We start from the raw sequence: 11,166 nt of genomic DNA, 5'->3' as shown, positions 1-11,166 counted from the left end.
ACCTAAAGCTTAAGTTCCAAATTGTTGAGAAACTAAAATACCGGTCCATCAAGAACACTATTTCCTTCAGCATTTTTTTAAGCCACTCACCGCCCTACTACAGTGATGTACTCGTTCCTCAAAATAGCTTCAAGAAGAGGAACAGGTTCGTTGACTCATCTGAACTGAATACGCGTGCATCCCAGTATTTAGGCAGATGTGTACACGAGCAACTGGCTTTGCCAATTTCTAGCAGTACGTATTTTTTAGATGGGTATACAACGTTCCTATGTATAAATTGGTCGTTACCGCGATTGATACAGGTGACTCTCTGAAAAGAGCTTGCTTTTGGAGCTCTCAGCTACCTAAACTTGTTGTATAAAAAAAATGCCGTTATCATTAATGCTTTTTTCACTAACTAGTAGTAATAGACAAGTGATTTTAATGGCTACACGCAATAGATTTTTATTGTTATTTCGTTGTGGGTCGTTCTTGTCATGGTGATTATTGTTCGCCGTATAATATTATTCGATTGCTGTTTCATTTAAGAAGATATCATAATACAGTTTCAACCCATTGAAATCATTGCATAACAATACTGTACTATCACTGCTTCATCCCGTTCGGTATATCGATACACATACATATATTATTCAGGTTATGGGAAACACTTGTTACGTGTGTAGTTTGTCCCCGTGGTAATGCACTGATAACCTGTCTAAACTTCGACTTATCAAGTGAGATGGAATATCATTCGGAGTTTCACAGCCGCCTAAAGCGACGGTTAGCTAACGTAATTTCGAACGTTTTTACCTCGAGTTTTACAAAACGGAAGATCATGCATTCTATTCCGACGTCGAGGACAAAACACGATAACAATTTTCGGCTTTAGCATTAAACTTTGATAATATGAGAGCGGTTATACCTTGTACAATTGAAAAAATCGCGTATATTTCACCTCATATATTGAGAACACCGGCACCGTCGTGAAAGATCGTGGAGAAAAGAACACGTCTTGAACACGCAATAGAGGAAAGAACAGAGGAAGGTAACTGATCACATTAAAAGTTTTTGAAAAAAGTCGACCCTAAAGACAATTTGGGGATGTGGTCGGCGATGTGAAGGCCTAAACTGACATTGCAAAAGACACTTGACTACTCGAGATTTCGTTTGTTGGAGACAACGAAAGTACTCATTCGGCAAGCAGCTTGTTCTTCCATGACTTTAAAGGCAAAAATAACGCAATGTAGGCGAGTCATCAATAAAGCTCATACAGACTCAGTTATTTGTGTGTTTGAACATACTTATTATGAAATATCGCATATAATTGCAATATCGAAAATACATAAGGACTATACATAATCTCTGCAGTCTATAAGCTGGACACGAAATTCTGTATGATAATAAACGTGACATTTTGAGCCGTTATTCACCTTCGTTCCTGGTATCTTCAATACTTGTTCGTATTCCATTATTGTCAACATTTCATTTTATTTCCCGTCTTATTTTTGTTCACTTCACGTCGGCTTCTAATACAATGGATTGAAGTACTTGAATCAATTAATGCGGGCACTTCGCTATGAGCTTTGGGTCTGCCCTACACCTCACGGTAAACACTGTACTTTAATAACATTGCAACACAACCCACGATCCCGTAAATGCGATTAAATAATTTAGCGTCGTCTAAACTTACCTAAGTTAAAAGAACAGGCCCGCTCACAATGGGATAGCTGTTTGTTCTACAAAAAAATATCAATGGGAATTTCACATTTTTTTAGAACCATTTAAAAAGTAGCTAAGCTTTACTCGCAAGGATCTTTTTCTCCGACTAGTACCACAAAACTGCTCGTTTCGTCTAGTTAAAGAGTAATGTTTTCTATTGTTGTGCAACATATACACCTTTGCCATTTGGTATCAACCCTCATATTTTTGATATAGTATAGCACTGTGGCTGCTGTAGCAATGTTTACCACTATACTTTGTTCCGATTTTATATATATCACACACACTTGTATAAGTGTGTGACAAACGGTATTTAAATCCAGGCATTATATTCGTATTGGTTCTATTTATTGTCAGTATTATTAATGATCATCACATGATTAACTAAGTTACAGTACTTCACAGCATGCGCTTAATCGTCCATAATATTTGTAATCTAAACTACATTGTATACACGATCTTGTAATTGGCTATAATTTAAAAGAAGAAATCGTACTCAGTCATGTCGTGCCTTCAGTCATGTATATGGATGCATAATACTATTGATAATTTCATCAAAACGTAGTACTGATTTTGTTTATGGTCACGTAAAAAAAATAGCGTTTTCATCTTTGTCCCGTAAATATTTGTAGCATTGCCGTGTTATGGCTATTGTGTGGTCTTGTTCTGATACTATGTAGATTTCGTGCGATTATAGCCACTTATTCGTTTCGTACATCACTTAATTAAAGTTTCAACATTGTCAAATGCAAACCATTTCAAAATCTTGTCTGCCTCATCAGTGTAAACGAGTTAACCGGCTTCCACTAAATGACTATGGATCTCCTGTTTCAAAATCACCGGAGGATTTCTAGATGGCTACCAGGTAGGTTTCGGATTCGGTAAGTCCCTTTACAAACCTGTGTAGGTCGGGTGACGGGTCAGAGAAAGCGATCTGATTGAAGCCTATGGGCTCTTCACCTGGTCCGGCAAGCTGCACCCGCAAATGAAATAATAGCCTTGACGCCAAACCCCTTCGCCGATACGGGGGAAAAGTCCAAGCGAATATAACAGAATAACTCACATTGAACACGGTACCATTCTCCACCAAGAGCTCATCCCCAGGAAGCGTGCGAATCGCCTGAAAATAACAAAAAATGGGAGCACGTTTTACATTACTACAATACGAAGTTAATCCGATAATCCTAATAATAATGTTTGTGCGTGTTAAAGATTTAGGTATTATTAATGAAATGCATACACAATCGCGATCGTGATATTTCATTGTGCTGCATTTTTAATAAAAAAATGAAAGCGTTGACTTTACAAAATCTTCACAACATCCAGTTCTTTTGTTCTTCAAAAGGATGCGTACAGTCCACCATAGACACAGTGGCAGCTCGTGATTCGGTCTCGATCAAAATATGGATGAATTTCGGGGTACATACCACGAGTGTCATTTGCAGACATCTTATGGAAGTAATGTACTCGTAACACTGTCATTCAAAATACTGGAACTTTGTGCAGTCAGAAAGCTACACGAATAAAAGTAAAGCTTTCACGGATATAAAATGTGATTGTCAATTTGACCAATCTTTTGTTGAAGTGTGCTTCTGTTTTTAACGTTAACTAGCAATAACTGGTTATTTTCTCAGTCAGTCGCAAATAAAACATGTTTTATTTGACTGAGATAGCCCTTTCGGGGAACTGCTATCTACTAGAAATCGAGCTAGGTTCTACACAGTTAGTGTTCAACAAAGGTCTTGATGATAGTTCAATGGATATCGTATTTGGCTGCCAACGTTAGGGACATGTAGTGGCGTGAATTCAAGTCTGGGCATAGACCCACGATTCGTTCCGTGCTGGAATCCAACCATTTGATTAAAAACCTAACAGCCATACCAGACGTTCAACAAAAAACCAAGGTATAATTTCGCTGTCGTAAAGTAATGGTATGTGGGTATTTAAGTTTAACAGCGTTTGCTTTCTATGGGTGAAACTGCAGGGTATCGAGCTATGTAATTTAACGAACAGTTGTAACAGTAACTTGCCATTATTGAAGGTCATGTGCGACAAAAGCACAGGTTTGGAAACGAAAAACGAAAATTAAGCGTAGAAGAACAGGCGACATTCGATTATCTTTAATAGGACCTTAGCTTCCTGTTCGTCCTATAGTTCTGAGCCAACTCGAAGGTTTCGATAACCTTTGCGTCGAGCATTCTTCTAGTAAGACAGTCGATAGTCCCTTCTACTAAATTAGGCCTGTCCTTATACACCTTCAGGTCAACGTTTTCTAACTTCCGATCAGTGACACAGAGTTAAACCAGAAGGCTTCCGGCTTGAATAAATTCCAGTTACACCCGACTGAACCGGATACAGAGTTAACACTGATGCGTCGCCTAATGCGTCACTTTTGCTACTCGGAAAACTACTTGTGTAAGCGAGAAAAGAGCTAGCTTATTCATCTCAAAATGATCGACCGAAAGGAACCTGTTTCCCTATAAGGCCAGGGCAACATTGAGTAATTACTCATAGTAAAGCAGACATGGAGTGATACGTTCCAGTCGCTATTTGTGCCCCGTCAATTGTATTGAGGCAACTATAATAGTATTAGCAGTAATATAATTCAAGAGAAATACTAATACAGTCGAAAAGCCAATGTTCACGACGGCAGGATTCGGCGAAGTGTAACCACGGCCACGAGCCTATTTGCCCCGATACGATTATGTGGTATCATACTTTACAAGTTCGCTCATTGAGTGCACGGCCCTTTTGGGATACCAACACAGCTACAGCCGAGATAGAGAAGGAGGGAGTAATAAGAAGCGAAGACAAAAGCCACTCGCTGGCATCACCCAAAACGCTATTTTCTGGCCAACTAATTTACGATAAAAGGGAACATGCGGAATAGCATTTGAAGCTGCGTTGCTCTTTAGGAGACTGGATTCTTCGTCGTATAGCTAGATGACAGCGAGCAAGAAAGCTAGCAGTAAAGATCATGGATTACTTAATATAAACTAATACCGCCGATTCAAGCAAAAGACCGTCTTGATGTCATTAATGATAATAAAATGATTGTCTTGTTAGTCTTTTTCATTTTTGTGTTGAAAACCGGAATCAAATTGAAAGAAGGAAGCGAGAAAGTATCTTATAAAGTGTATCAAAGGTGATAGGGGATCAAAGGGATCAAAGGTTTGTGATAAATATAGAACAGAAATTCAAATGCACTAAGTAAGATTTTAAAAAAAAAACTACACCGTTTAACCAATTAATTTTTAAAATGCGATAATTATACTACTCAGATTCGAAGTGTTCAACTGTTGTGAACATCCTATTATGAGCTATGGGCTTTATGTATTGAATCATGCACTGAGGATATAGCCTTATATTAGCCTAATCTAGCCGTTAAATGATCCTATTTTATTGATATGTTACATTTTAGTTTGTTTACGTGCACTAATGCGCGTTGTATGATTCTAAAGTAGCCTATGGAAGTCGAAAAAATGATCATATAGAAATCAATGAAAATATAGCTGAATGTATTTTCGCCCACTGATTCCTTTTCGTGTACAACAAGTAAGTGTTGTCATCTATGCAGCTTCGCTTATGATGCACTGCCATTTGAAAAAGAGAAATCGCTGATATGTACATTTGTGCGAAAGTTTGCCACTAAATATTGCTATTTGCTTTTAATACACGCACTTCCTGCTTAACGGAATACAATATTTTTATTCTTGTGTGCTTGATCGTAGTATTGAGGTCTAATCTGCAATAAATGCCTTGGGCTTTGAACCTTAATCACTTTAAAAAAGAAATAAGCTAATAGAAACACTTTTTTAAAGAAAGACAAATTATTCGTACCTTCGTCCAGGGTTCGATGACAACTATCGAGGCCAATTTGCCTGAATTAGTCCCAAATACCGCATACCTCCGATCTGGGTGATTGACTGGGTCAACCTTGATGTACTCCCAATCGAAACCAATCGAGTGGTTAGCAAACTTCATTACCTTTTCCACCTTATCTCTTACTGACTTGGCGTCCTGTGGACTCATTAAATACACGGTTCCCAACTCAGGTACGATGTCCACGACGTAGATGTTCTTCCAGTCCTATAATGCAGCAGATGAATTGTTGAATTAATAACAAATTTGAGCGAGATTTTCTTCTTGGTTATCTTTATTAGCGAATAATGAAACTTCATTATAAAGACCACAGAGATTTAAGTGTTTCCTGAATGTTACCTTATGCTATATTATATTACGCTCGTGGCCATTTTGAGTGCAGTCAGTGCTTACCTTAAAACGCACTGCACTAAGCATCTGTTTGTGGAACCTCTCGTGTTGTTTCTCATCGTCAGCCTCGCCTTGAGAGAAGATCATTCCACAGCGTGTACATGTCTTTGCGCCAAACCTTTCTTGTCCTGCGTCGATCTGCAGCTGCCGTTTACCTAATCGATCAAGCAGCCGCTTGAAGCCAGTGAAGCCATTTTTCTCTTTCTGTGACGCAACTGCTGGCGGTTCTTCAAAAATTGAGGAAGATTTACTATAAAAGTTGCATGCACGTTTGCCTTTGACACTTTCAGTAGGCTCAAAGGGTGTCGACGTCATTTGAGGATTTAACTGCCGACAGAAAGGACTTAGAACAGTTGCAGTATCTGTAATGAAAATCGACAAAAAATAATAGTAAAGACTGTTAAAAAAGCAAAGTTTCGTCTGACAATACACATAGTTGTTGAAGCTATGTATGGACCTGCGTACAAAAAGACTACTTAGAAACAGGACATCTTTAGGACAAGATTCGTAGTCATCACTACCTTTAGTCAGCAATCAGAAAGGAGCACACAAAATCTATTTTCGAGAATATCGGCACGGACAAAACAATAACTACAATTGTTTGGGCCAATATATAGTTGAAGTATACGCGTATGAGAAGACAACGTGAGGGAATCTATAAAATATTTTTTAATAAAAAAAAATGAACTTGCCGTTTTTTGCTGGAGTTCGCGCTGAACCCGTCAACCTTCTCTGTAAAACGGCATTGATCGTAGGTTGACTGATTTTCGCCACTTTCGGAGTCAACTCCTTGGGTCTCTTTTCAGGGGAATTTACTACAAACAACGATTCGACCATTTTTCTCACACGATATCTAGGTGGCGTGTCAATATTATCAAAACCAAAAGCATCGTCTGCAGGATTGTATTGTTTAGGCACGACTCTTGGTCGTGATGGGGGCTTTTCCACAGATGGTATAGGCACAGCTGTTTGCTTAGTTAGGTAAGGCGTTGAGGTTTGTTGCGGACTTGAATGCGTCTGGAATTGGAAACCTTCCGGTGAAGGCGAAAGGCAGGGCGAGGCTGGTGCAAAACCCGCCATTGAAGAACTTGCACGGACGGTATCATCATCCATTGGTGCGCCTTCTTCAATAAGTTCGTGACGTTCTTCGTTAGGCTTCAGTGGGCTACATGGTTCACCCACCGTGTAGTGCTGTACAGGTTTACTAGGTGAGTCGACTCGTCGAAGTACAATTATAGGAACAAGCTTTTCCATTGGACACTGATTAGATAAATTCATTTCCATCGAAAGCCGCTTGGGAACAATAGCCGGCCTTCGCTTACGTTGGGGTTTGGTTTCCGGTAATCTCTCGAGACGTACCCAGACACTGGGAAAGTTAAATTCCTCCCTGAGCAAAGCGTCTTCATACTGTTTCAGCGTAAGCCCAGCCGGAATCCTTTTGACAGGCGATCTCTTATCCTCGTAGCGCCACAATGATGGTCTTTTACGCTTAACTTTCGTATTTTCTAGAATCGGAGCTTTTCGTTTACGCAGACCGTCTCTGGAAAGACTTGCCCTAGACACGACTCCCGAGCGTTCCAAATCGTCGACACTTTCTAGGCCGAAATTGTCGCATTTGCCACCCTCTTCAGCCACATGCGAAATATTATCCTCTTTATAGTCGAAGTCAATAGGTCCTTTACATGTGGCAAGGGGAACGTGCGGTGCTACCTTAAGAATTCCTCCTTGATAATAAACCTTGACGTTCGACACCGGGTGGTGATGCTTAAAAAACCTATTTCTGGTGTGCCTTTGTCGAGATTCTGATCTTAGCGAAATGATTGACGTCGGCATATCTCGAACTTCGTTGGATGTGCACCTAGTTTTCCTACAACATCCACTTGATTTAATCACCTATAGATAAGAACAATTCACTTAGTGACTTTTATAACATTGACTGCACTTACTTAAATGAAAACTGTCTTTTGTCTAATTCGCCTTCTCACTCGAAAATCGTGATTTTCTTATCATGGATAATTCGTAGACAAAAATTGCCGTTATTTCAAATTACATCCACTTTTTTAGCGTGTGCGTTAGGAACAAGCAACTTTTTCATGTCATGAGCTCTTATTCGAGTTTCAGCGAAAATATAACAAATAGCCATCAAAAATAAAACGATGACACCTGCCACTACCTTTTTTGGCAGTTTCTTCAGCGGGGCTGTTTTAGCTGGAGCCGTCTTTCTCGCTTTAGTACCCACGTATTTTTTTACTTTGCGACCTTTTGCCAGCACTCGCTCACTAGCTGGCGTGGGAATGAAGCTTTTCCGACCAGTAAATGATAATGCACGAAGTCGCTCCTGAACAGCACCAGGTGAGAGGCGATCTGATGAGGCCTTGTTACCGTAGAAGCTCTTTGGAGGAGCTCCCTTTGAGACTGCGCAAATTTGCAAATAAAAAGGCACCTATTTGAACAGCATCCTAAAATAACAATGCTTAAGTTGCACTTTTACCAAATAAAATTGATTCGCATGTTACCTTGAGATATCTGTGTTAAGACTGGCTTTGACATACTGTCCGCATTACCGCTTCGGAAAGATCCTAATGACTATCTACTAGATAAAATACCAAAATTTAATGTTAAATGCGTGCTCAACTAACCATCTGCTGCCCTGCCAGGTCTTTGACTCTCTTCTGGGTTCTTCGACTCAATATCACTAGTCCCAGCCTCTTCGACGCTACCACTACGCGAAGCTTGGACCACTGATGCACGTAAGCCGAATTGTCTTGAAGGTGCGCGATTGGCTTCACCGTTAGCAGTATCTGGCTCTTCTATTAAAAAGGTCGATGCGCTCTTAGCTGCTGTCCTCGCATCATTTATATGCGCGTCCATTTCAGTTAGCTCTGATGCTTCAGTCACTTCAGGCGAATAGGCTGAAAATCTGTCACCGTAAGAGCTCTTCGGTTTCGGTATCATCTTCGTCCGTCCTTTACATATAAAGATAGACACAAACAGATGAAAAAGAATTACAGTCCATCATATTTTTCCTTGTGCTAGCTATTCAAAAAATAAAAGTGACTAGTTTGTTTTGCCCATGCGTAATAATAAGCAAGGCCGTTTGCAATAATCTACCATTTTCAAGCAGGTACCAGTCGATCAATTACTAATTATGTAATCACAATCAAAAATAAAGGCTTTATCAATCTTTCCTCTAAAGTGTAGTTTCTACAAACAACACATGCAAACTGTACCCTTAGGTGCGGAGTTTTCACTCGACCCAATACTAGCGTCGTTTTCTGAAGCAGTTTTGGAGATTATCTCTTGATGACTATCGGAGTCCTCGTCTGTATCAGTAATAACAACAACAGGCGGTGCTTGTTGATCTATGCGTTTTCTAGCATTTCTCGTTCCGTATCTGTTCGTCAAAATGGACCTAGCAGAGTTCCTCCGCTTGGTTCCATTTGTGCGAGATTGGACCACCTTTTTTGACGGAGCTACGCTGCGTATCGTTGCTAGTTTAGCTGTATCTTCTGATGGAGGTAGTTCCTCCTCAGGCCAGATGCCCGCTTCCGCATGATTTTTCGCAGTTTCGTGATTCGATTTGCTCAGATCGCAGTCTGGTGTTTTACCATTATCTACTTTGGTGGTTATGATCTGAGCATGAATAGGCTCATGATCTATTTTGCTGTCTATCGTTGAAGATGTAGCTCCTTCAGTACGACCTTTGGAACTTTGGGCAGCCTTATTTACAATTGCGTCCGCTAAGTTGGCATGCGAACACAGCAGTTTGGCTTTTATAGGACTCCGATCCGGCTCAACAAGTTCCTCACTTTCATCGTAAATTTCTTTTAATCTAGCGTTGGTTACAAGTGGTACTTTTTTACCATTATTTTGGGTTCGGACTTTGGTGTGTTTCGCATCTTCCGCTTTTTCGTTCTCCAATTGCCTCGACCTTGCATCAGTTTGTCCTGGCATTTCCTTAGCATTTTTTGTAGGCAGCACATTGTCAGCGGCCTTTTCCTCACTGTCAATCAGCGAACGTCTATTGTGTTTGCCGGTAGGTCGCTTCAGTAGATTCCGACGCTTTGAATATGTCCCTAGTAAAATACAGTAACAGAATCGCAGTGCTTTTGTTGAGATTCAAATGCAAGGAAGCTTTTAAGGGTAAAGTTATCGATTATATTACGAAAATTTGACTTGGCTGTTATTAGCAACAACAACTTACATGTAAGAAAAAAAAAAATCACATTTTCTAAACATTTGTGAGGGGTAAGCAATTAGATTTTACTGTCCAGGTCAAACTACTCGGATCAATGTTAACAAATCAACACCTATACTTAATCGTGATATGCATATTCAGCCGCGATGCTAACACATATACACATTCTCAAGATCCAAATACAATGTCCAAATTTACGACAGTGACATATGGAGTCTAAAGTTTAAGAGCTGAATGTCCTAAAACACCTCAGTAGTAAAGTCTACTCTGCATAAGGCTGTAACATTAAATATTTTTAACAAAAGATTACTAATCTCATGATTTCAGAATACGTGTAAAAAAATCTAGTGAGAAACATACCAGCATTTCTTTTTGCAGTAACCTTCGATGTATTCGATATGTTTCTATTTGCGCCCGTTGTGAATTGCTGGCGGTCGCGCCTAGTTTGCGTGATAGCCATTCAGGCAATGTTAGAGTCTGTTAAATAATACATGTATAAGCTTTTATTAATAAATCACCGATAAGGTAACTGGTTACATCCATAAACAGCCTGTAGTATCCGGCCGACGACCAGAAATCCAAAGTGGAACATACGTCAAACTACATATGTACAATTAACAGTGCATGCAATCATGCTGTACTTTCTAATACCGTCACGATATCCTCAGTGCACCTACACGAGATCATTCCACACAGAAACCCTGTGTATCATCTAAGGAATTATCGGGGCGAAAACGTCGAGAGGGCATCTGCTGCCACAATCATGTTAGAAAAGTTCGCGCCAAATCTGGTCTAATCAAGTAACTGCTGCGAACGGTTCCGTTAATTTGTCGTTCTTCAAGATGACTACTGCTAGCAGAGATGACGTACAAAATATCTTTAACAGAACAAACGTTTTGATGAAAAACCTGATTTCGAATCAGCTTCCTGTGAAGAAAGTTATATTATAATAAAAAGCTCTACACATGTAAATTGAGCACTGAGCAATAGTAACA

General features: G+C 39.8%; 1 protein-coding gene across 2 annotated transcripts; it reads right to left on the bottom strand.

The window, feature by feature from the left end:
• Positions 1–418: 418 nt before the first annotated feature.
• eco (Establishment of cohesion) lies at positions 419–11,136 on the bottom strand. 2 transcript variants are annotated; one of them, XM_022852608.2, is made up of 9 exons: positions 10,849–11,136; positions 10,532–10,648; positions 9,204–10,049; positions 8,613–8,939; positions 8,147–8,388; positions 6,666–7,866; positions 5,977–6,335; positions 5,542–5,790; positions 419–2,821 (listed from the first exon to the last, which is right to left on the bottom strand). In XM_022852608.2, the coding sequence occupies exons 2-9, from the start codon at positions 10,629–10,631 to the stop codon at positions 2,552–2,554; spliced, it is 3,594 nt and encodes a 1,197-aa protein (XP_022708343.1). In that variant the 5' UTR covers positions 10,632–10,648; positions 10,849–11,136; the 3' UTR covers positions 419–2,551. The 2 variants fall into 2 exon arrangements, with proteins under 2 accessions (XP_022708343.1, XP_086829276.1); XM_086973150.1 differs by having other exon boundaries at positions 10,532–10,611.
• Positions 11,137–11,166: the final 30 nt, after the last annotated feature.

Source organism: Varroa jacobsoni, unplaced genomic scaffold (assembly GCF_002532875.2).
Source record: "Varroa jacobsoni isolate VJ856 unplaced genomic scaffold, vjacob_1.0 scaffold_17, whole genome shotgun sequence".
In the NCBI taxonomy this organism is placed as follows: Eukaryota; Metazoa; Arthropoda; class Arachnida; order Mesostigmata; family Varroidae; genus Varroa; species Varroa jacobsoni.
This window is presented reverse-complemented; position numbering and strand designations above follow the sequence as displayed.

What these genes read in the sequence shown, in the direction of transcription:
- eco (XM_086973150.1), bottom strand. Translation starts at nt 10,883, where the DNA reads ATGATACACAGGGTTTCTGTGTGGAATGATCTCGT. An exon ending in TGAAAACTCCGCACCTAAGG is followed by an intron (nt 8,940 to 9,203) that starts GTACAGTTTGCA and finishes TTATATGTAAAG; the next exon opens with GACGGACGAAGATGATACCG. An exon ending in TGAAGAAACTGCCAAAAAAG is followed by an intron (nt 7,867 to 8,146) that starts GTAGTGGCAGGT and finishes TCTTATCTATAG; the next exon opens with GTGATTAAATCAAGTGGATG.